Source organism: Pinus tabuliformis, chromosome 1_2 (genome assembly GCF_031772625.1).
Source record: "Pinus tabuliformis cultivar Carrire ecotype Pingquan chromosome 1_2, CPIR1, whole genome shotgun sequence".
Lineage (NCBI taxonomy): Eukaryota > Viridiplantae > Streptophyta > Pinopsida > Pinales > Pinaceae > Pinus > Pinus tabuliformis.
The window spans coordinates 1,259,836,893-1,259,861,400 of NC_142298.1; the positions used below are offsets into that span (position 1 = coordinate 1,259,836,893).

The 24,508-nt window shown below is 40.4% G+C and overlaps 1 protein-coding gene across 1 annotated transcript in view; it reads left to right on the plus strand.

The window, feature by feature from the left end:
* LOC149210811 (importin subunit beta-4-like) overlaps positions 1 to 23,760 on the plus strand; it is a 38,000-nt gene extending 14,240 nt beyond the window's left edge. The window contains exons 3-4 of the mRNA XM_089396795.1: positions 23,092 to 23,228; positions 23,469 to 23,760. Coding sequence (XP_089252921.1) covers positions 23,092 to 23,228; positions 23,469 to 23,574 — 243 coding nt within the window. The 3' untranslated portion in view covers positions 23,575 to 23,760. The remainder of the gene's footprint in view (positions 1 to 23,091; positions 23,229 to 23,468) is intronic.
* Positions 23,761 to 24,508: the final 748 nt, after the last annotated feature.

The window sequence follows — 24,508 nt, forward strand, 5'->3', positions numbered from 1 at the left end:
GCTCTAGAAGAATAATAAAACACACACAACATTGCAGATTTTCCTTAGAGTTGTGGTTTTCTAGGTATATCTTGTGTTTTATGGTTTGATGTGTTTGTCTTCTGATTTATTTTCCGTAAGCATATTGTTGGACACCTAATCCTCTAAGGGTTGGTGTGGAAGCTAAACAGCCAAAGGGAGTCCAAGGGACCACTTGGAATATGAAACCAAGGGTCATTCCTATGTATTTTAAATATGTATCATTGTGAATAAGAAAAGCAATCTAATATTTATCTTTCATATTGCCTCCACCATGTATGTGTTTAACATGGTATCAAAGTGGGCGATATCCTGCCTTGCTCATATTTTAGCCATTTGTTTTATGGCCTTTCTGTGCAGGTCAGTTTTGCCATCAATTCTGCATTTCATGAACGTTTTCTCAGCTAAATTCTAGCTGCAATCTCTGCCCACAATTTGTTGGATCTGTTTTTCTTAATTTGTCAGCCATGCGCTTTGTATATTCTCCCATGCAAAAATGCTTCTGCCTATTCTGCCTATTTTGCAGAACTGAGAGATCTGCCATTGCAGAACTGACACCTTCTGCCTGGAGCATTGAAGTGCGTCAAATTATGTGTGTCGGAGGTGTTGTGCTGGAGGTTGAACGCTGTGCATTGAAACCAAAACTGCACGCCATTTGGTATGTTATTGCAGTTGGTATGTTATTGCTCATACGTTGATTGATATTATGTTGTGATGAAGTGCTGTGTATAAACGCTGTGTATGCACATTTATTACCACCGATACCACATATCATGCACAATTATCGTTGCAGTTGCAGTATATTCATTTAATGCCATACCATTTCTCCATATTGAACGCTGTCACGGCATTACCATACCTCCTCCCACTGCAAACGACTCTTGGCATTCCCCGACTCCATTTTTGAAGTTAGCGCAATTCTTCTTGACATAGTTCCTACGTGCGTAGTTCCTCGACAGGAATGCATAGAATTTCAAGGCAAGCATTAAACTGTGGTACAGGTTAGAAGAGCTCTGTAAGCTTTTTCACCTGTTGAGGGTTAAGTTCAAACAAAAACTTTGATTGCTTTCTTGAATATGTCTTCAGAAAGCGACAAGCAATCCCTTTGAATATGGAACCGCACTTGTGCAGGGAATGGCCTTTTAGAACTCCAGAAAGCATTTGGTTCCAGATTCATTCCTCCAGCAGAAGCTGCCTTGTAGATACCATACATCAGTTTAAGTGCGTCCTCACATTTTATTTGCTGCTTCGAATATGTTCACAACTCCATTGCTTTTCAGACCATTGTAAAAGCTCCTCGAGAGTTGGGTTCATGTGGGTGAATCTACCTACCAAGGACTTATCACTGAATATAAAATCATCCACCCACATATATTCATTAATGAGCTCAGAACCTCGATTTGAAAGATCATTACCTGTTTTCTCAATATTACAATCATCTGTTCCAGTTTGGGCATCTTCATTCTGCTCGGGCGTTGCGTAATCCGCGACCTCCTTGTTCTGTGATGAAGGCTCTGCAGACCCTTGCAAGTCCTCAAGGGTTGGGAGACTCTGCGAGTAACATATGAATGACGGGTCGTCCTTGTTTGTACCCATGGCGTGGACTTCAAGAGCTGGGTTTGCAGGCTCGAACAAGCTTTGTTGCCTCCTTCAATAAAGATCCTGCTCTGAGAATAGAATGACTACTGAAACAGGAGAATGGGAATCTAGTGCCCTCTTTGTGAACAATTAAAAGAGAATAGGTGACCAAATTCTTTGCAGATGGCTTTGACCAAACTCTTGATGCTGAGAGAAAAAAATAGGTAACGCAATCGGCCTGTCAACTGGTGGTTGAACTGCACTAAGTTTACTATTGATAGCTGCTAGTATTTATTCATCTGGTTTCTTGTTGCTGATTTGGGCTATAAAAGACTAGCAGAAAGTGCAATCCATTCATTCGTTATACAAGCATATTATATATCCACCTAAATATACACCGCTCAACCATTTATATCGTTGAAATCTGGTCTCTGTGTAGCTCCATTTTTTTGAAGGTCGAATGGTATATTATGGTGATGGTATTGAAGAATAGTATAGTGTTATATGCTTTATAATACATGTTGGAAACCATGCAATGTAAATCTGATATGCGCTAAGGACTGTGTTCTTCTTATGTATGTTGGAAAGTGCTCAACATATGCTACAAAACCAGTGAACCTTCAGTGACCTGTGCGTTGTCACCTGTGAGCTGCATTGATTCTCGTGCTTCTTTGAAAAAGAAGAAATTTGTAGATGATGCTTTGTCTCATTATATTTTCTGATTTGGAGTGCGTTAATCTGTTTTACGTTAAAGACCATGCCTAACCTTTCATTGGTTCTCTCCATAGGACGCAATAATTTATACAGGGTTTTGACTAGATTATTGAAGGATGGATTTAGATCCAAAGAACTTATGGGATTCTATGGAAAGAAAGAGTTGTCAAGATTTGAGTTTCTGAGTTTTGTTTAGATTGACATCCACAGAGATTATGTTAGGTTCTAGCTGTTATATGCGTTGAGGTCATATTAAGAGCCAATCATTACTGCCCATGGTTGGTGTGTATGTTGATTTACGTTGAAGTCCTGGTATGCTGATTGCGCTGGATAAGGGTCCTAGTATGGCATATGCTTTAGCATTGGATGATTTATTATGCATAACGTTTTTCATAGTGTTGTTAAACTGTTGAGATTGTAGCGTGGTGGAGCACCTTTTTATTTGATTTTGGGATTGCATTCAACAATATAAATTGTTGGAAAATGGTCGATGGAGTGTTGGAATTACTAAACAATTTTTTTTTTTTTTTTTTTTAACTGAAACGGGTATTTTATTTATTGAAGGCCAAAGCCAAGCTAGTATTACAAATCACTTTCATTGCATTCCTCTGTTTCCCTAATGCCCCTAAGGAATGATTGCCAATTTCGGAGTCTCTGCATTTATGCTGATCATGCTTTTTTCAAGATTGCATCCTACATTTGCTAAACTGTCTGCTTCAGTGTTTAAATCTCTGAGGATATGGAAGAGCTTTACTGATGAGAATTCCTTCAATAGTCTGTTTACTCTTGCGAGCTGCTTGTTTAGTACTGGATCCTTGAGACTTTTCTTGTGAAGTAATGACCTTATCAACAGTTCTGAATCTCCCAAAATTATGATTTCACTTGCATTTCCTTTTCTGGACAGTTGACAAGCTTTTAGTAGACTGAGAGCTTCAGCTTGATTGTTGGTTTTTATCCCAAGTCCCCAACTAAATTCCTCTTTTCCACCATTCTGAAAGTAAATGACGCCTCCTGCTCCTGACCTGCCTGGGTTTCCTTTCGAAGCCCCATCAAAGAAGATTGTACATTTACCTTGTGACTTCCACCAGTTTTGAAAATTGTCCAAGTTGTCTCTGTACTGCCAGTTTTCCTTGTGTTTTGGACGGATGATGGCTTGAGTGGTTGGCATGGGAGTATAACCTTCCAGCCACGCCTTTTCTTCATTTGTGAGGTTGTTGTCTTTGACGCTAGTTTGTCTCAGAGTTTCTAGGAGGAGATCCTTGGCTTGCCTTGCTACTGCTTCTGCCTTTGTATCTTTGTGATTGAAGACAGCTTCATTCCTGGAGAGCCACACCTTCCAACAAACGTATTTCGGAGCAGCGATCCATAACTTGTGCCAAAGAGATTTTTCGTTGATGCTGTGGGGGTACCGAGTTTTCCATGTCAAAAACAAATCTGTGATCTGGCAGCGTGTTGGGGGGCTCACATTCAGCCCTCTTAAGAAGCTGTTCCACACTTTCTGAGCGTACTCACAGTCAATGAACAAATGATCTGCTGTTTCTGAAGCGTTCTTGCAGAGGACACAACGGTGCGGGCCTGCAAAGTTCCTTTTGCACAAATTGTCACCAGTCAAGATTTTATTGTGGAATAAGGTCCAGCTGAAGAAGTTAATCTTGGGGATGCTGAAACTTTCCCATATCTGTTTCCAAACTGAATCCGGATACTGTGACCCCTGTTTTCCTTGCATTTGAAAGTAGCCTTGTTTGACCGTATACTCTCCTGTTATCCCCCATCCCCATTGATCTTCCTCTTCCTTATGCACAGGAGTAAAATCTGTTATTGCCTCTAACAGGATTTTTGACTGATCTTTTAAGTGGTTTGGGATGGCTGGCAACTTCCAGCGCTGCCAGTTACCTTTGTGGTCCCACTGTGCTATGTCTTCAATTTTCCTTACCCCTTTAGAAATTAACCAAGCTCTCAGCTCTGCTATTTCGTTGATGGTGGATAGAGGGGAGTGATTCATGATACGATCTTTCCATAACATCGAATTTTTTCCATTCCCAGGGATTTTGTATAAATGGTTTCGGAAAAATTCGAGCCCTCTGCAACACAGCCTCCAGGCCTGCGTTCCTTTTTGAGGTTGCACAGGATTGAAAGTTGATATTGGTTGCTTTTGTAAATATTTGAGATTTATCAGCTGACTGATTGGGTGTGATGGTTCTGTAATTAATTGCCACAGGAGTTTACCTCCCAGTGCCAGGTTTGCATGTTGGGGATCGCGGATCTGAAGGCCGCCTTCAATTATTGGGCGTTTCACTGTCTCCCATTTGATGAGATGGAAGCGTTCCTTGTTACCTTTCCCTCCGCTCCAGAGAAAGTTTCGAATGATACTGGATATTTGATCAGTAATTTGTTTTGGGGCCAGCAGCAGCGAGGCTTGATATGTGGGCAGGGCAGAGAGCACAGATCGAATGAGGGTGAGTTTGCCTCCAGTGGTGAGCCAGACTCCGCCCCACGCTGTTATCTTATTTTTGAATTTAGATATGACTTCTTCCCACAGTTGGTTTCGATTGGATCCCCTTGTCAGTGGTAAGCCGAGATATTTGATTTTTTCCCACAAAGCGTATCCTTTGAACCCCAGAACGTTGGCTATTCTGTCTGTGGCGTGCTGGTCAATATTCCAGCTGTAAATTGCGCTCTTCCTTTCACTGACTAATGCACCAGTGATGTCGCAGTACTGTTGAAGAATGGTTTTGAAAGCGCTAGCAATTCTTATGGATGCGCCCCCCAGCAGAATTGAATCATCTGCGAATAACGCATGATTCACCGGGGCTATGCCTTGAACTATCCTTATCCCTGGGATGGTACCTATTTGCTTCTCTTGGGTTAGCTTGCGACTTAGGACGTCTGCCATCAGGATGTATAGAAAGGGCGAAAGAGGGCAGCCCTGCCTCAATCCCCTGGTTGCTTGAAAGAAATCCGTTGGTCTGCCGTTCACCATTGGGGCGATCCATACATTTTCTGTACAGGCCTTGATGAGATTTATAAAGTCCTGTTTGAATCCAAATGCTGCAAGAACCTTATACAAAAAGGAGCGATTAACACGATCAAAGGCATTACACATATCCAATTTAATGATCATACCTTGTTCTTTCCGGTTTAAGCTGGAATGAAGAGCTTCTTGAATCTGAATGACATTATCCAGAATTTGTCTGCCTTTTACAAATCCTCCTTGTGCCTGAGAGATGAGCTTTGGGAGAAGAGGCTTGATTCTGTTGGCCAGCAGTTTGGCCACAATCTTGTAAGATGTGTTGCAGAGAGAAATTGGCCTATATCTGTCGAAGGTCTTTGGGTTTGTTTCCTTGGGAATTAAGGCTAGGAATGTAGAGTTTATTCCTCCACCTACTTTTGCCTTCCTCAGGATTCCTCTTACCAATCTGAAAAGGTCGTTTTTGATGATTTCCCAAGATATTCTGTAGAAGTGAGCTGAGAACCCATCGGGTCCTGGAGCTTTATCCGGTTCCATGGACCAAACTACATCAGTTATCTCCTCATCCGTGACTGGGGTCAACAAAGAATCGTTATCCTCCTCTTTGACTAGGTTAGGGATAGTTGAGAGGAATTCCTCTGCGTCCTCCTCATTTCCATTACTTTCCGCACTTAGAAGATTCTGATAATGAGTAACAGCTGCTTCTTTGATTTGTGTGAATCCACTATACACCTGTCCAGTTGTGCTTGTTATCTCTGCTATGTGATTACGGGAAACTCTTGCCCTGCACTGTCTATGAAAGTAATTAGTGTTCCTGTCTCCGGATTTGAGCCACAAGCTTCTGGACTTTAAGCGCCAGTATTCTTCTTCAGTTCTGAAACAACAATATGCTTTCCTTTGAGCAGTTTTTTCTATGTCTAAATCTGTGGGAGTGGGATCTTTCTCCTCCATTTCGAATTGGACTCTTTCCAGTTGAAGAACTGCTTCTTTCCTTTGGCTAGTTGGGGTTTGCAGAGATTTTTTAATCCAGTCTTTCAGAGCTTTTTTGGTGTTTTTTATTTTTTGTTCCCACACATAACTTGGGGAGCCGCAAACAGCTATCCTCCAGGCCGTTTGGACAGTTTCATAGAATCCGTCTTTGCCTGCCCAGAGAGGGCTGAAGCGGAAAGGGAGAGGACCGAGATCTTCTTCTTTTTTGATACAGAGGAGAACTGGCTTGTGGTCCGATGTTAGCTTGGGGAGGATCTTGGAAAAGACCATTCTATTGTCCAACATTAATGTGCTGCTGATAAGGAATCTGTCTAGCCTGGCTGAGATTTGATTTTCCCCTGATCTATTGTTGGACCAGGTGTATTTTCCTCTTATCGGTTTGAAGTCAACTAAGTCCCACTGTGTAATCAGATTTCCCACAGTGTTGACGAAGGGGTCTCTAGAGTATGTTCCTCCTCTTTTTTCTTTGGGATCTAGAATGATATTCAGATCACCTCCAATGACTATGTTCATAGGGTTGATTTGATCTATATAGGCCATTAGTGTCCTCCAACACTCTCTCTTTTCTTCATAGTGGACAGGGACATACAAATTAAACAGAGCCAAGGAGAGATTGCTTACCGTGTGTCGCAGATCTGTGTGGATCCAATGTTGGGTTTCTGTGGATCGTTCCAAAGTGAATGAGCTTTTTGACCAAAACGTGCCTATTCCACCGGCCGATCCCCTTGCGCTAACAGCCTTTCCTGAATCGAATTTCCATTTCAGCATGCTGGTGTTTAGAAGGGTTTCCCCTTCTACTTTGGTCTCTTGGAGCATAAGGATGTCCGCGGTCTCCATCTTCAATAAGTCTTTGATAGCATCTGCCTTGTTGGGATTACCCAGACCCCTACAGTTCCAAGAGATCAACTGCATCATTTACCACTTGAAGGGGTAGGCCCTCCTCCTTTGGAGGCCCTAGGTCTGATATTCCTCCCTAGTGTCATTTCAATGGTAGCTTGGCTGCCAAGGGTTTTTTGTCTTTCTGACTCCTCTTCTCTGGTTTCCTTGTTTGATCTTCGTCCAACCCTTTTTGTTGTCCTTTCGAATGTTTCATCGTCTGATGATCCCATATTCTCTATGGTTTTCTTCTTTTTTTTGATTATTTCTGCGTATGAAGGGGAAGAAATATTGCTTGGATTGTGGATTAGGTTATTACCTGGTTCCATGGTTTCAATATTCTCCTGCTGTGGTGGTTCTTCTTCCCCTGCTTCCGGAGGATCTGAAGGAGGAGTGAGGATTTCAAAGGGGTTTTTATCCCCCTCGTTGCCTTTTGTTTCACTGCTTCCAGCGTTTTGGTTACTTGTGCTTCCATTATCTACTTTGTTCTCTGCCCCTTTAGCCTTGTTTTTGTTACTCTGTCTGCTGAATGTTGTCTTCTTTGCCTGTTTCCATTGATCTTCTTTGTCCTTCTCTGTTGCCTCCTCGGTTCTTTTTTTGCAGTATCTTGCAAAGTGCCCGTACTCATGGCAGAATCGACACTTGAAAGGCAGCTGTTCGTAATCGAGCTCTTGAATATGTGTCCAATTTGCCACCGATAGCTGAATCGCTTCGGGTAGTCCTGTTTCCAGATCGACCTCCACGCAGATCCGGGCACAAGAGTATTGATCCTTCCTTGGGGCCTGGTCTATGAATTTTCCAAGTGCGTTTCCTATGGATTGAAGCGAACTTTGATTCCAGCAATGCAGGGGAAGATGCGGAAGACGTACCCAAACAGGGACCGCCTTGGGCACATCTTGCGCTGGATCGAAATCGGTAGACCATTTGTTCAAGTAGAGTCCTTGAGGCCCCATGAAGTATGGCCCGTTTCTGAAAATCAGACCTCTATCCTCTGTACTATCGAACAAGAAAACGAAGTACCCTTTACCTACAAAATAGATCTTGATTCCTTCGTTTACCAAGGGTAGCCAGTTCCTTTTGACCCATTCTTCGACTGCTCTCGGGGATGGCCACAAACCGGTGAATTGGCCGATCAGACCTTTTTCTGCTAAGTTCAGCGCAGATCTGCAGATTTCCTCCTCTGGTAAGACAACCTTGGGTATGCTGTCCAATTTTTTGACAAATTTTTGCTGTGGGCCTACGACCTGGCGTTTTCCTGTTGCAGTTACCAGAGCCTTAAAGGCTTCGATCTCCGGAGGGAAGGGGGGAGGGGCCTCAGGGCCACCTCCAGGCTCCATGAGGGAGGGTGCTTGCAGGTCGCTCAGAAGGCGCGGCTAGGGCAGCGCGGCAGCTCCAAAGCGATCGCAAAGGACCTCTTCCCTTAGCATGAATTACTAAACAATTTAATACATTCTACTATTAATAATACAATCATGATTGATAAAGCCATTCTCAGAGACATTCAAACCTGTCTGCAAAATGCACATGACAAAATTGATTTTTTGTAGCTTGAATCACAACTACAACAAGAGGAGTTACAAAAGTGTAGTCATGATTCTGAACTTGTCTTTGTTTAGGACAATTCTTTGTTTGAGACACACTTCCATCAACAACCAGAAATTGATCAGATCATTGAGCCCCTCTCAGGAGTAGTTGTACATGCAGATGCATAAATTCAGTCTGCACTTCCCAAGTCGGTCATTAGACCTTGGGAAGAGCTTGTCCACAATAAGCACAAAACTGGTCTTGGATATGACAAGGATGTGTCCTTTCATATTCCAGTTTCAGAGTGCTAGATTTCTTCATGACAATTCACCTTCAGCTGTTTCAGATTCTGTCCCTTTTCCACAACAACAACAACAAAATGTTAAATGCCAACATTGTGACCAAGTTGGCCACATTAAAGATCACTGTTTTGATCTTTATCCATGTAAGCATTGTCATAAAACTAATCATTCTTCAAACAGCTGCTTCAGAAACAAACCTCCTGCAAGAACAAAGATTCATCTTGGATGGATCGCTTCTTGGCAATGGGCTTCAACATCCAAGAAGATATTTCTCTCATACAACAGGATTTGTTCTCAAATATTGAACAATCTTGCAGTTGAGTTTTCTCCATCATATCACCTTGTATCTGACAAGGGGGAAATGATGGTCATCTACAAGCTTCAAAGCCACATCAAGCGAGCTTGAGCCACAACCTGCCATACCAAATTCAGAGTTGTAGCCAAAGACAAATATGCCCTTGAGCATGCCTTCAGTTGGTTATGCTACTTCAAAGAATTGGTGACACTTCCTCTAGCAGAAGACTTCAAATTCTTGCCAGTTTTGGAAGAGTTCCAGGAATTGCATTAAGCATTCCAGAGTTGGTGGTAATTCTTAAACCATCACAGGTTGAGACCTCCCTTTTTAGGTTGAGGATGCGAGGTGAGACCTCCCTTTCATGGTTGAAGGTTTCCCTCTTCAAAACATCAGGAGCACTTTCACTAGCGAAGACCTCAGCTTCTTGCCAGACTTGGAAGAGTTTTGGGAAATGCACTAAGCATTCCAGTGTAGGTGGTCATCCTTAAACCACCTCCCTTGATACCAACATTTCAGAGAGCACATTTAGCCTAGTGCTGCCATGCATTTTTGTACGTTTTGTATTACAGCTCTCTTCTTGGACTCATACATAACCCTTCAGATTAAAGGGGGGAATGTTGGACACCTAATCCTCTAAGGGTTGGTGTGGAAGCTGAACAACCAAAGGGAGTCCAAGGGACCACTTGGAATATGAAACCAAGGGTCATTCCTATGTATTATAAATATGTATCATTGTGAATAAGAAAAGCAATCTAATGTTTATCTTTCATATTGCCTCCGCCATGTATGTGTTTAACACATATTAAGTTAGAAAACTCGGTGTGTTTGTGATTTAAGTTTCCAAAATATCAATCATTTGTGTTTCTAGGTTTTTACACTTAGAAAATTGCAAATCAATTTACTGGGTTTTAAGGAAATCTAATATGGTATCAGAGTGCAGTCTTTGACTGAAGACCCAAGCACATATTTTATCTTTAGGAGTAGTTTTCTGATTCAGAGCGAGCAAGTCATCAGATCGATTTGGTCATTAGAGTTTTGAGTTGTGCGCATTGATTTTACCAGTGTGATTTGTATTCAATAGTTTAATTTGACCTTATGGCATATCAAGATCTTAGATTTGAAAACAAACTCGACAGTGCATCCAACTTCTCTTTGTTATGTTAAAGGATAGCAATGGTGCTAGAGGAACAAGGGGTTTTGGAGTTTGTTGATAATGTCCTAGCTACATCCACAGATCCTTAGCAATTGGCTCAACATAACAAGATGGATGACAAGACAAGAAAGATTATCTTGGAGGGAGTAAAAGACCACATTATCCCTCACCTGATTGGGAAGAAGAAAGCCAAAGAAATGTGAACTTCTATCAGGGTTCGAGTGAGGCCAGGAAGTTGGTGTTGAAGGATAAGGTTAGGAGCATTAAAATGTCCAAGTCAGATTCAATGGTTTCTTACCTCACCAAATTTTCCAAAGTAAAGGAAGAGTTGGCTGGTGTGGGTGAGACAGTTCCAGATAGAGATTTGGTGAATTTTGCTCTATTGGGTTTCACCAAGTCATGGCAAGCCTTCATCGATGGAATATGTGACCGAGAAAACCCTCCTGATTGGGAGAGGTTGTTGTAATGTCCTCTTCAAATCAATGTCACATGGTTCGGGTTCAAATTCGAATTCGATTACAATTAAGTTCGATTCGAGTTCGAATTTTTCGATGAGGTTCGTATGAGGTTCGCCATTAGGTTCGTTCATGTATATAATTTAAAATATATATATATATATATATATATTACATAAATCTTTTATATTCATTTATAATTAATATATATTTATCATTTTTATCATATACCATATCAATAAATTTATAATTTTCCATAAATAGAAGTTATATTAATTTATAATATTTAAAATAACAATATCGTAATTTCGTTAATGTAATATAATTTAAAATATATTAAAAATAATTCTTGTAAAAATATATAGTTTTTAAATTATGTTATCTTTGCACGTAGTCATTTTATAATTATGATATGGTAATATTTGAACTGTATATTGCAGTATATAATTACGATATGGTAATATTATATATTTGAATTGTATATCGCAATGTCGGTAATTTTATAATTACGATATGGTAATAGTTTATATTTGAATTGTATATCGCAATATCGGTATATTGCAGAGATAACTGAGATGATGTTTATAATTCATATATTCGATGGAGCTAATTCACATATTTGATTGAGATCATGTTAATAATAAACATATCCCACAGATAATTCGCATATCCCATGCACGACGCAAGGATCACTCAAGTAATCGATAGATAATTGACACATAAATGTTGCTGAAATAATTAGCATCGCATACATAATCGCCCAACTTTCGAAGATAATCTATTAATTGGAGGAGATAGTTCAAGTAAATTGCCACATCTCTAATAACTCACGTAACTATCACATAACTGTCTGAGATAATCGCATATTCATGAGATAAGTCGCCTGTTGCATTTTGATAATTCGTGTAACTCCCAAAATCTGATAGTCACGTTTCCACATGATAAGTCGCGTATCTGGATCAATAGATCGCATATCGGTGTACGAAATCGCATATGCAGGAACTGAGATAAAGTTGAACCTTCTCGAACCTAATCGAACTTCAAGATTTTTTTTGAAATTCGCTGAATTTCGGACCTCAACGTTTAGGTTTGATGAACCCTGTGACACTGCTTCAAATTGAGGAAGAATGAAGGAATAAATAGCCTATCAATCCCTATAGGCTATCAATCCCCCATATCCTCTAACCCTCTTTCTTTGGGCTTCGTTCTTTGATCCTCTTTAGGGTTATTCCATTTATTATATGATATTTAAATATGATATTTAGGTTATAAGTACACAGCTTGATTATTAAATTTAATTAAATATTATTATGATAACCCTATTAACAATACAACAAATCCTTTCAAAACTCTAATTAATAATTCTATATCTTGGACTTGTGTAATAATATGCTAATTTAACCCTTAAATAAACTATTAATTAATTTTAAATAATTAAAATATTCTTTCTAACCCCTAAAAAATTCTCTCTAATATTTTATAAATAACTACTAATTTATTTTATATTTGATTTAATTTAATATATATTTAGAATTATAAGTTTATAAAAAAGCTCCTTTAACTTTTATTTTAATAAGAATATAACTAACTATGTATATTTATATTTTAATTTTTAAAGAACTTTTATAACTAATGATTAATTACTATAATATTTATTAAAAAAAATAAAAAATAAAAAATAAATTAAATAAAAGTTTTAACTAACTATTAATTTATATTTATTTTAACTTTAATTTAATAAGAATATAACTAACTGTCAATTTTAATAATCAATTGAATTAACTTTATTAAAATAAAGTCATGCCCTTAATCCGATCCAACTAACCGTTTCCCAGTCAAATCTAGCCATTAATCAATATAGCCGTTAGTCAATATAGCCATTACCTGGTCAAGAAATTTAGCCGTTGGATGTTCTGCTCTGGCTATTTAATATGTAGAGCTAGATCTGATTCTTCAACTTGTCCTGACGATGAATCACACTGGTTGGTTCGAAACGCGTCGACAAATGCTCTTTCATGTGATTTACGCCGAAACACTTTCATAATAATAGACGAAGATCCCGTCAAAGAAATCTATGAATACAAGAGGGATGAAACCAATTGGATCATCATTGGATTGGATCAATTATCTTTGATTTTCTTTGAGCCTAAGGCTCTGAGGGTTTTAAGACCCCTTTTTCCTATCAATTTCGATGGTGAAAGATTCCACCCTAGTTGATAAAGTTTTTTATCTCTATTTTCCCATTTTCTTCTTGTTCTGGCACAAGATTATCTCTGGTCTGAGGAGGTTCATCAAGGCAAATTGTTCCAAGACAACTTCATCTATGGCAAGACAAACCCAAGCACCTTTTGGGCCATGTGAGACGATCTAAAGTTTAGCCAAAGTTCTGGAATAGCCTAATACTATGTTGTACCCTGAAACAATTTTTCTTGAAGTTAGCAAAGATCTGGACCAAAAATCTCTTGTGATTGTCTAAAGAGTGTTTCGTCTTTCTATGGTTTCTGAAGTGCTTAGGTCGGACTCTGTGATAGACTGAGCATTGCTACTAGTAATCCAAGCTCCTCTAAAGATTGAGCAAAATTCCTGCTAAGTAATGAGTTTTTAGAGGCAATCATCGTCCTTGGTAGCTAGTGAGACAAAATCTTAGGCACTGTAAATTTGTTTGAGGCAACTAATTTGAATTTTTTGAGGCAAGGAAACCTCTTGAAGTTGATTTTGAGCGGAGCATGTTGATTTTTGGTAGCTTGGGAGGTACTCCAAGCCCTAGGATTCGGGGTTTGGAGGTTGGAGCGCCACAAAAGGGCTTTGTGGGTTTGGAACCCAAGGTGTGGGCTTTGCACCCAAGCATGTGGGTGTAAAACCACGAGGAGTTTTGGGCATGTGATGATTTGAGATGATAGAGGATCCTGAGAGCAACCGGGAGCAATAATAATCACTCAAATCCGAGTTGTCTATTGTGAGATATGAATTTTTTATTGTAGATGTGGGTTATTGTGGTACCTAAAGCGTCTCAGCTTGGTGTGTTAGAGTGCCACAAGTTGTGTTTGTTGACACCACATGATTTGATATAAATTAAGAAGAGTTGGAGGTCATTTTGATCATCCAAAAGTGCATTCATCTCATAGAGAATACATTTGCTGTTGTCCTAGCCTCCAAACAAGCTTCGGTCTTCCTTCAAGTATTGCGGTTGCCCTAGATCTCCACCTACAGGTCTGGGACAACCTAGATTTGGGACTGTCCACCCTCAATTGAACCTTCAAACAGGCCTAATCCCTTCTCCTTTCACCTGTATTCACACCTTGCCTTACTCAGCCTTGCTGTGGCATGAGACAACCCTCCACGCAGTCAAAGAGGCACCCAAACCAACCCTAAACCCTCACACTGTTCTGTCCTCTTCTCCTGCGGCAAAACAAAGGTATCTCCCTCTTCATTGAGTTGCTGTCCCTCCTCGTTAACGCTGCCTTGATGTTGCACCTTTGGATGTGAAATAACCTCACATATCACCCTCTATTTATATCCAAAAGAGGGGCTCCTTCCAACGTCACTCTAGGGCTGTCCAGCTGTCAAGGAGGCTTACTAAACTTAAGCCGACCTTAACTCATATGGTGCCAACCCAACATTAGACTTCAAAAATTCATAACTCCTTAACGACAACTTGGAATCGGATGATTCCCGTTGCATTAGAATCATCTCGCTGGGAGCTATCATCCTCATCCATCACATGTCGAAAACTTGTCACAATTTTGGCCCAAACATCTATGGGTGCAAAACCCCAGGCTTAGGTTCTAAGCCCATAAGCCTACTTATGGCGCTTTGACCTCCAACCCTCTAACACTAGGGCTTGGAGTACCTCCCAAGCTACATAAATCAACATAAAGAGTGTGGATACAAAGTCTGAGGGCCTCTTGTATTTACAGAGATAAACATCTTTGGTTTGAGTTTTTGGAAGAAACTGGAAAGCGTTTAGATCCCTCAAAACAGGAAATGAAATCTTTCACGTATCTCATAATATATGGGGCAACAGAAGATGAGGTGCTCCTCTGACTCAATCTCTCAGAGATGACATAGTTGACAAATCCTGTCTAAATGGTCTATTTTGTGGTTTGTCTCAATTTGCAGTCGATGAGATCCAACTTTGAACTATCATAAGGGAATTTGTAGGGTGTGCATTCAATGGTAAATCATGCAATGGGGGCGGACAATAAGTTGTCCCTCATCATGAAGTGCTCAACATAGAAGGTCATCCTTGGTTGTAACCCACCTTGAAGGTTTTTCCAAATGACATATACATATTGCTTGTAGATATCCTTGCGAATGATTGTATTCATCCCTTGCTTGGTTGGTAAAAGGTGGCTGAGTGCACATAAGAAATATCTAAATGGAGGAAGCCAGTGCAATGTAATACCAACTAAAGTAAGGAGATTTGCGACATTGATATACTATGTTAGGGTCCAACCCTAACCCCTTTATTTATGTAATAAGCCCAATGGGCTGAGTCATAGTCATAGTTAGTTAGAGAGTAAATAAAGCCCGCATTAATAATTGTAAGTGGTTGACCCGCATTAGAGAAAAGGGACCACAGTTAGTTGTAAACAGGCCATAGTTAATAAATAAAGTGGTTAACCCGTGTTATGCAAGGGACCACTAGTAGTTAGGGTTTTGGATGTCATTTAGCTATAAATAGTCTTAGTTAGTAAAGGAAAGATCATCAAGTCTTATTGTAATCGAGCTCTGCTCTGTTGGAGGTTGCCCCCTTGAAGAGGCAAGTGAACATTGAATCTATTTCTGAATAATAAAATACTTGTTGTTTTTCTCATTTTATTCTGTGTTTTGGGCTATATTTCTTCGCATTTTTGGTATTCTGGAATTTCTCGCAGGTCAAGAGCATAACAAGTGGTATTAGAGCACTTTCCAGGGTCGGTTGTACCTCCAATTTTTGCAATTTTTTTTTGTTGTTGTTGTCTTTTCAGGCTAGAGACGTGTTCCAGTGTTTTTAAACCACGGGATCTGTCGTTGAGCGCATAAACCTGCGGGTTTGGGGAGGCATGCACACAAGAACTACAAGAGGTGGTCACGCTAGTTGGATTCCTTGTAACCCCTGTGGGTACCCCTTCGAGTAGTAGCGCATTAGGCAGAACCGCGCACGAATTGCACTTCCACGTACCCTTGGGTATATCGGAAGCCCCCTATTCGCACCTGAAACTTAGCCTAAGATAAGCCGTCGACCGTCTTGCTGCTACAGACTACAGTGTATTGAGAACAACACTCGGGGAGATTACTCGCGCGTATGATAAGGTAGTTGGGTAGTACGACTAAGGGTACGGTCGATCCTCCTTAGTTAGCGCCCTGAAAGATTTGGGTCGAGTACTATTGTTGGACCCTTGTGTATATTGCGATCTGTAGCACCTGACACTCCTTTGTGACCATAGTTCCCTCTGCTATCTAAAGATCGCCCACTACCTTATCTTCCAGATCAGATCCAACAGTTGGGGTTTTGCTGCCGCAGTGCAAATCAGATCCAATAGTTGGGGTTCTGCAGCCGTTGTACAAACTAGATCCAACAATTGGGGTTCTGCCACCGTAGTGCAACTCACATTCAACAGTTAGGGTTTCAGAGTGCCGTGCAGTGAGGCTTGCTACTACTACAGTTCAGACCCTATTTTCACAGGACATTGGGCAGGATCAAGTTTTCTGGAATTTGGCCACTGCAGTATTAATCAACGAGGAGTAAAACTCCTTTTGGAGTAAAAAAAAAAAAAGAAAGAAAAAAAAGTCTGAGACCATCCCGAGACGCTTGCAAGAGGCTTAGCCCATAAGCTTCAGGACGACGAGTTGATCACAGTCGTACCATTCACTTGTCAGCCTCAATTTTCCGGTGGTCCCAATTTTTTCCGAAGTGACTTCAAGTGATCCTCGCCAATAGATTCCTGAGCTCGCCCTCTTTCCAAGAAGACTACTCTTAAGTAATTGACCGGGGTTTGTGTATGGTAGGTACCAGATCTCAATTCATGGCCTATGAGAAGATCGAGAGCCTTGAAAAAAGGTTGGATGAGTTCCAAGGCAATATGGAGCAAATTGCCTCACATCTTTCACAACTCACCAATATGATGCAGAGGCCTCATCGGGAGGAGCATAGTGTTGATGAACACCTCGAAGGAGAATCTAGCCATCACATTCACTTCCATGGAAATCACCAACATTCCCACCCTCGGCCACCCAAGTTGGACATGTACAAATTTGATGGCTCTAATCTTGCAGTATGGGTAGCACAAATGGAACAATATTTCTCCCTTAATGATATCTGCGAAGATCACACTAAACTACGTGTGGGAGCCCTTTACTTGGACCAAGAGAGATGGCAATGGTGGCAGTGGCATTAGAAATGTTATCCTGGGAACATAACTTGGCACATGTTCTCAAAAGCCCTATGTGACCGCTTTGACAAGGAATCTAATTTTTTGGGCCATCTCACTAAGCTTTGACAGACAGGCATAGTAAAAGACTACATTGCAGCCTTTGAGACATTGGCCATCAAAACTGACGGTCTAGGAGATGACTTCTACTTGGAGTGTTTCATTAGTGGTCTCAAAGAAGCCATCCAAGCCCATGTCTGGATGCACCACCCAACTATGTGGATGGACGCCTACAAAAAGGCCGTTGAGGTGGAACTCACCTTAGCTGCCCACTCCGCTCATCCAAATTTCATAGCCAAGGGGCATCCCACCCAGGCTCAGGGCCCTACCCAAGCACTTAAGGTTCAAAAGGTGTCTCCAACAGAAATCGCTGAAAGAAGAAAACAAGGACTGTGCTACTACTGTGATGACAAATACTCCTCGGGGCGTAAATGCAAGGAACCAAAATTCTTTCAAATTGATGCTACTGATAACAGCTCATTTGAGGAAGCCCCACCCCTTGGGGGCTCGAGGATGAAGTTGAGGAAACCCAACCTGACAATGATCTCACAACTATGCCTAATGAACCAGTTATCTCACTACATGCTTTGGCGGGAATTTCTTTGCCTTAAACTCTCAAAATCCGAGGCTTTCTTAAACATCGACCAGTAGTAGTATTGATCGATAGTGGCAATACTCATAACTCTATCCATAAGTGAGTCATCGAAGCTGTTCATTGTTTTGTGCGGACAGTCTTTAATTTCCAAGTCCTTATCGCTGATGGGGGGACCATGAAATGTGAAGGCCGTTGTGAAAATATTAAACTTCAAATGGGAGACTACCACCTAAAGACCCACATGTTTGCTATTGAAATGGGTGGTTGTGACATTGTCTTGGGTGTTGAATGGCTTCGTACACTGGGCTTGATCACAATGGATTTCCAGGAGTTATATATGAGCTTTAAGTAGAACAACCATATTCATACATTACGTGGACTCCAGGCAGGTGCTCCTACTATCATCAGCTCACATCGAATGGAAAAGCTTTTGAAAAAGGGCCATCACGGAGTCATCGCCCAATTTAATGCCATCCAGGCCATTGAATCCACTACTCCTCATATTCATCCTGAGATGCAACAGGTCTTAGACCGCCACCAACAGGTATTTGACAAACCTAAAGAGCTTCCACCCTCTAGGGTGAACATGATCATAACATCCCTTTGGTCCCGGGGGCCCAACCGCCTAATGTGCACCCATATCGATATCCTTTTGCCCAAAAGAATGAAATTGAAAAAATCATCAAGGAACTCCTCGAAACCGGTGTTATTCATCCTAGCATCAGTCCTTATTCATCACCAGTGGTCATGGTGCTAAAGAAAGATGGAGAATGGCGCATGTGTCTGGACTTTCGGGCCCTCAACAAGCTCACTGTCAAAGACAAATTTCCTATTCCGGTTGTTGATGATCTTCTTGATGAACTACATGGTGCTCAATTCTTTACCAAGCTAGATCTTCGCTCTGGCTATCACCAAATACGCACGAAGTAGACATTCCCAAAATTGCCTTCCGAACTCATGAAGGTCATTATGAATTCTTGGTCATGCCATTTGGTCTCTGTAATGCTCCATCTACTTTTCAAAGCCTCATGAACCACCTGCTGAAACCATATCTCCGAAAATTTGTCCTCATCTTCTTTGATGACATTCTCATCTACAACCTAACTTGGGACAAACATCTTCAACATGTAGACCTGATCTTGCAACTGCTCTGGAATCACAAATTATTTGTCAAATTGTCCAAGTGCTCTTTTGGCGTGGAAGAAGTCGAGTATTTGGGACACATTGTGGGTTGTGAAGGAGTGAGGGTTGATCCAAAAAAGATACAGGCAATGCAAGATTGGCCCCAACCAAAAACCTTGAAGAGTTTGAGGGGATTCTTGGGTCTCACTGGCTACTATCGCAAATTTGTCTGCAATTATGGTCGCATTGCTAGACCCCTCACTAATCTTCTCAAGAAAAATTCATTTCTCTGGACTGATGTAGCTCAACAGACGTTTGTGGCTCTCAAACAGGCCATGTGCTCCACTCCCGTATTGGCCCTACTAGACTTCACCAAATCTTTTGTGATTGAATGTGATGCTTTCGGTACTGGTATTGGTGCTGTATTAATGCAGGAAGGTCGACCATTGGCCTTCACCAGCCAACAACTGAGTGGAAAACATCTAGCTCAATCTACCTATGAGAAAGAAATGATGGCCATTGTACATGTGGTAGACACCTGGCAACCATACTTGTTGGGGCAACGTTTCCAAATCCGCACGGACCATCAAAGCCTAAAATATTGTTTGGAGCAACCTCTATCATCGCCACAACAAAATAAATAGCTGGCCAAAATGCTGGGATATGATTTTGAGATAATTTACAAGAAAGGGCGTGACAATGTAGTAGCTAATGCTTTATCGCGCCAATTTGAGGATGAAAGCACCCTGCTATCAATCTTTATTCCCATACCAGATTGGATTGAAGAGGTCTGCAAGGAATGGTTCTCACACCCCTCTCTCTCCCATCTTATTAATAACTTGAGAGAAGATCCTAATTCCTTAGCTGACTACTCCTGGAAGGATGATATTCTTCGCTACAAGGATTGAGTAGTTATATCGCAGACTTCCACCCTCAAAACCCGCATTTTGGAAGAGTTGCACTCATCTCCAACTGCGGGCATTCAGGCTTTTAGAAGACTTATGCTCGTGCTCGTCGTTCTTTCTTTTGGACTGGCATGGAAAAAGACATCTTTACTTTTGTAGCTGAATGTGATGTGTGTCAACGCAACAAAGGAGAAACAATCAAGTTACCGGGAACCTTACAACCATTGCCACTCCCTGCCTCTGTCTGGATGGATGTTTCCATGGATTTCATCACTGGTCTCCCAAAGTCGGGCAACAAATCCGTCATCATGGTGGTTGTGGACAGACTTTCTAAATATGCTCATTTTTGCGTTCTACCCCACCTATTTACCCCCACTTTGGTGGCTCAAGCTTTCATGGACCAGATCTTCAAACTGCATGGCATGTCGACTTCCATTATGTCTGATTGCGACCCCACTTTCACCAACAAATTTTGGTAAGAAATTTTCAAGCTACAAGGCATGCAACTCCAACTAAGTACCGCATATCATCCCCAAACCGATGGTCAAACAGAAGAAGCAGTGAACAAATGTTTGGAGACATATCTAAGGTGCTTCACTTCAGAAAAGTAGCATCAATGGGTACAGTGGCTACCTTTAGCTGAATGGTGGTATAATACTAACTATCATGAAGCCACCAAGATGACTCCATATGAGGCAGTGTATGGCCAACTCCCACCTTCACCTATTTCTTATATCCTTGGATGTTCTAAGGTGTAGGCAGTTGATCAACTCCTATAGAACCGTGCCGCCATGATAGCTCATCTCAAAGATAATCTACATCAAGCTCAGAATCAAATGAAGCAACATGCATACCAACATTGTTCCAAGCGCACATTTCAAGAAGGGGATCAGGTATTCCTATGACTGCAACCATATAAGCAAACATCTCTCAAAGAAAAGGGCTGCCAGAAACTAGCACCAAAATTCTATGGACCTTATCAGATACTTCAGTGCATTGGAGCAGTCGCCTACAAACTGGCCTTGCCACCAACTTCAAAAATCCATCCGGTCTTCCATGTATCATGCCTCAAGAAAGTGGTGGGGAACAATTGCAGAATTCAAAGCAGTTTACCCGAATTGGATGAGGAAGGCTCACTTTGGCTCCAACCAGAACAGGCCCTCGATACCTGTGAAAGACATCTTTGTGGCCGCACGATCAAGGAAGTCCTCGTCAAGTGGAAAGACACCTCTCTAGAAGATGCGACTTGGGAACCAACCATTATTCTTTAGTAGTTTCTGCAGCTTCAGCCTTGAGGACAAGGTTGCTTTTGGTGGGGGAGGGCATGTTAGGGTCCAACCCTAATCCCAATGGGTCGAGTCATAGTCATAGTTAGTTAGAGAGTAAATAAAGCCCACATTAATAATTGTAAGTGGTTGACCTGCATTAGAGAAAGGGGACCACAGTTAGTTGTAAATGGGCCATAGTTAATAAATAAAGTGGTTAACTTGTGTTATTCAAGGGACCACTAGTAGTTAGGGTTTTGGGTGTCATTTAGCTATAAATAATCTTAGTAAAGGAAAGATCACCGAGTCTTATAGTAATCATGCTCTGCTCTGCTGGAGGTTGCCCCCTCGAAGAGGCAAGTGAACATTGAATCTAATTCTGAATAATAAAATACTTGCTGTTTTTCTCATTTTATTCGGTGTTTTGGGCTATATTTCTTTGCATTTCTAGTATTCTGGAATTTCTCACAGGTCAAGAGCATAACATACTAGCATTGAGACCGAGCCGAAGGACTAGCTTTTATAATGGACTCTAATCAATGGTAGGCCAAGTATGGATATTTGTCACGTCCTTGTGCTATATTAGCAAAAATCCAAACACATTGTAGAAGTGAGATGAGATTGAACATTGCCTCAAGTCAGAAGGGCTGCGTGCCAAACTCTGCGAGAATGATGGGCTGAGGAATTTTCTGTTTGCATTGAATGAAGCAACAAAGGAGGATGGTCTGTACTCTCTGTATGGAGGACCAATCAGACTCCAGTAAACTATGACCCCAAACCTCAGATCCATATAAAAGTTGTACTCAAGTTAAATTGGATTTTAACAACCATCCCTTGCCATTCTTTTGCATTTTGACATTGTGGCATAAGCTTTTATATTTCATTTTTTAAGCAGCTGCATCAACTTGTGAGTGATTTCCAGGCCCTCTTCTCATTGAATGAGGCAAGCAGGGAACTAGTACAAGCGACTGACAACAACCAAACAAAAGAATTAAGGACAATTGGTAAGTGTGAAGCAGGACACACTACATCAATCAATGCCTCCTATTCGTGCCCTTCCTAGACAGTGAAAGAAATGATGACCACCAAGGTGAAATAAGGCAACACGTACAACTTCCAAGCATCATTATCCATTATTTGATTTCAGCCCATGATCCTTACTTAAATGTCCTAAAGGCTAAAACATTAAATTTAAGCAATTTGTGTAAGGCAACGGTTAGTGCCCCTCATGTTTGTTGACCTACCATAATTTGGCGAACAATCTGATGAAGTGGATGAGCCGATCAATATATGAGTGAGAGGCATCTGAGAAACTGCTATATGAGGATCATATGAGGCTGCCGGCTGAAAATCTGCATGTTTGGAGAAAAATCCCTGTATGTACATGGGTAAGAGTTCCTATGCTAGGATATCTGTTTACAGGGAGTAGGTTGCTTTACTTGTGTCCATTGCATATATCCGTGGGTTATGTTTCTTAAACTTGAGTGAGTGGCCTTGGTAAATCCCATGTGTCTTATTATCCCACATGGACATCATAAGTTGCTTGGAATGTAAACATGCATCTCACATCAGTAATTTTTTTTAGTAGTAGTCTTTATTCTTGCGTGGAATATTCAGATGAATTTTTTTAGGCAGTTTGGAACTTGGCCTTAGATTTATTGTTTTATGCTTCCCAAGTTGGCATTTCAGTCCAAATAATCTTTGTAGCTTCTGGTTTACAAAGATGAATGTCTTAATCTACCTATGATTCTTATAGAGTTAAGTCCATCATTTGAACATAAATCTACCTTTCATGATGTTTTACATATTGAATCGATGGTTTTATTGATTTCAAATATTCTTTATATGCATCATTGTTTCGCAATATTTGCATCCATGTATAATACACTTTGCCATGTTGTGAATCTCTTGTTATCAGGTTGCTTTGATCCTCTTCCGCTCTTTAATAGAGACTATAGGATATTTCTTGAGACCACATTTTTCTACACTACAAACAGTATTTGTAGAATGTCTGCAAGATGAAAGAAGCAACCGTGTTAGGATTGCAGCATTAGAGTAAGTGCCATTTTCTTTACTTGCCTCTATGTTGTGTACGATTGCTTTGATAGTAGCACTACTAACTAATGTTCAGGAAATTAACCGTCTTACATGAAAGACAAAGATACTTATCCTGTATTCAAATCTTCAAATTAGTCAGTTAATGTTTCACAACTGGATAAATTCTATGGTTATGTATCAAATTTGCAAATTTTAGGTCAAAATCTGAAATTTTAAAGATGTAATTTTACCTTGCAGGGCTTTCTTGTCGTTTGTGAAATACATTCAAACTGAGAATGAAGTGGTAAGTTATAATTTTTCTGCTTTGTTCTTGAGAACGAAAAATGAAAGGTTGTTCCATTAAGTCGGTTGTATTCAATACCTGGTGGATTATTCTTGAAAATATTCATATACACATTCTTATGTGCACTTTTATAAGAGAATTTTTTTTTATACACATTCATTGTTATTGTGTGGACCCTGCCAAAATATTGTGCTACTGATTTGTTGGTTAAAACTTTTGCATTTCTCAATAGACATGTTGTTTAGGTTATGTAATGACCAACGGATTAAAGAATTTAACATTCAAAATAAATAGGACATCAATGAGAAATCCATATAGGATAAATATGATGTATTGAAATTGAATATATAAATGATTGATGATTACAATAACATGTGAGATCGTGCATAAATATGCATTGAATGGTTACCTACTTGAATAGACATGCCTTTTAGTCCCGTGACTTTTGGTTATTTAAAATTATTATTATTGTTAATACTTATTATTATAGATGAATTTTATGTATGTTACATTTCTTCCCCCTTCAAAGATGCTTTGTCCTCAAAGCATAATCTAGAAAATGCTACATCTTTGTTCTTGCCTGTGATGCTTTGTTCTCAAAGCATAATCTAGAAAATGCTACGTCTTTATTCTTGCATGTGATGCTTTTTCTTTGTTGCTGCCAAATTTGAAGCAACTAATTCATATGATCTTAGAAGCTCCGGAGAAAAATGTTGCATTGCAAAAGGGTCAGTTCTTCCTAATTTGATTTTGTTCTTGCCTGCAATGCTTTTACTTGATGCTGTTATGGTTGAAGCAACTAAACAAGCAACTAAACAGTACAACCTGGAAATTGCTAGACAAAAATATTTGGATTGTGAAAGGGTCAGTCGATTGTAATTTGATTTTTTGTAACGCTGTATGGTGCAATATATTATTAGGGATTTTTTTAAGTGCAATTCTTGTTATGGTTTTGGAAATAAGTTAAATTGGTATTCCAATAATTAGAAATGCA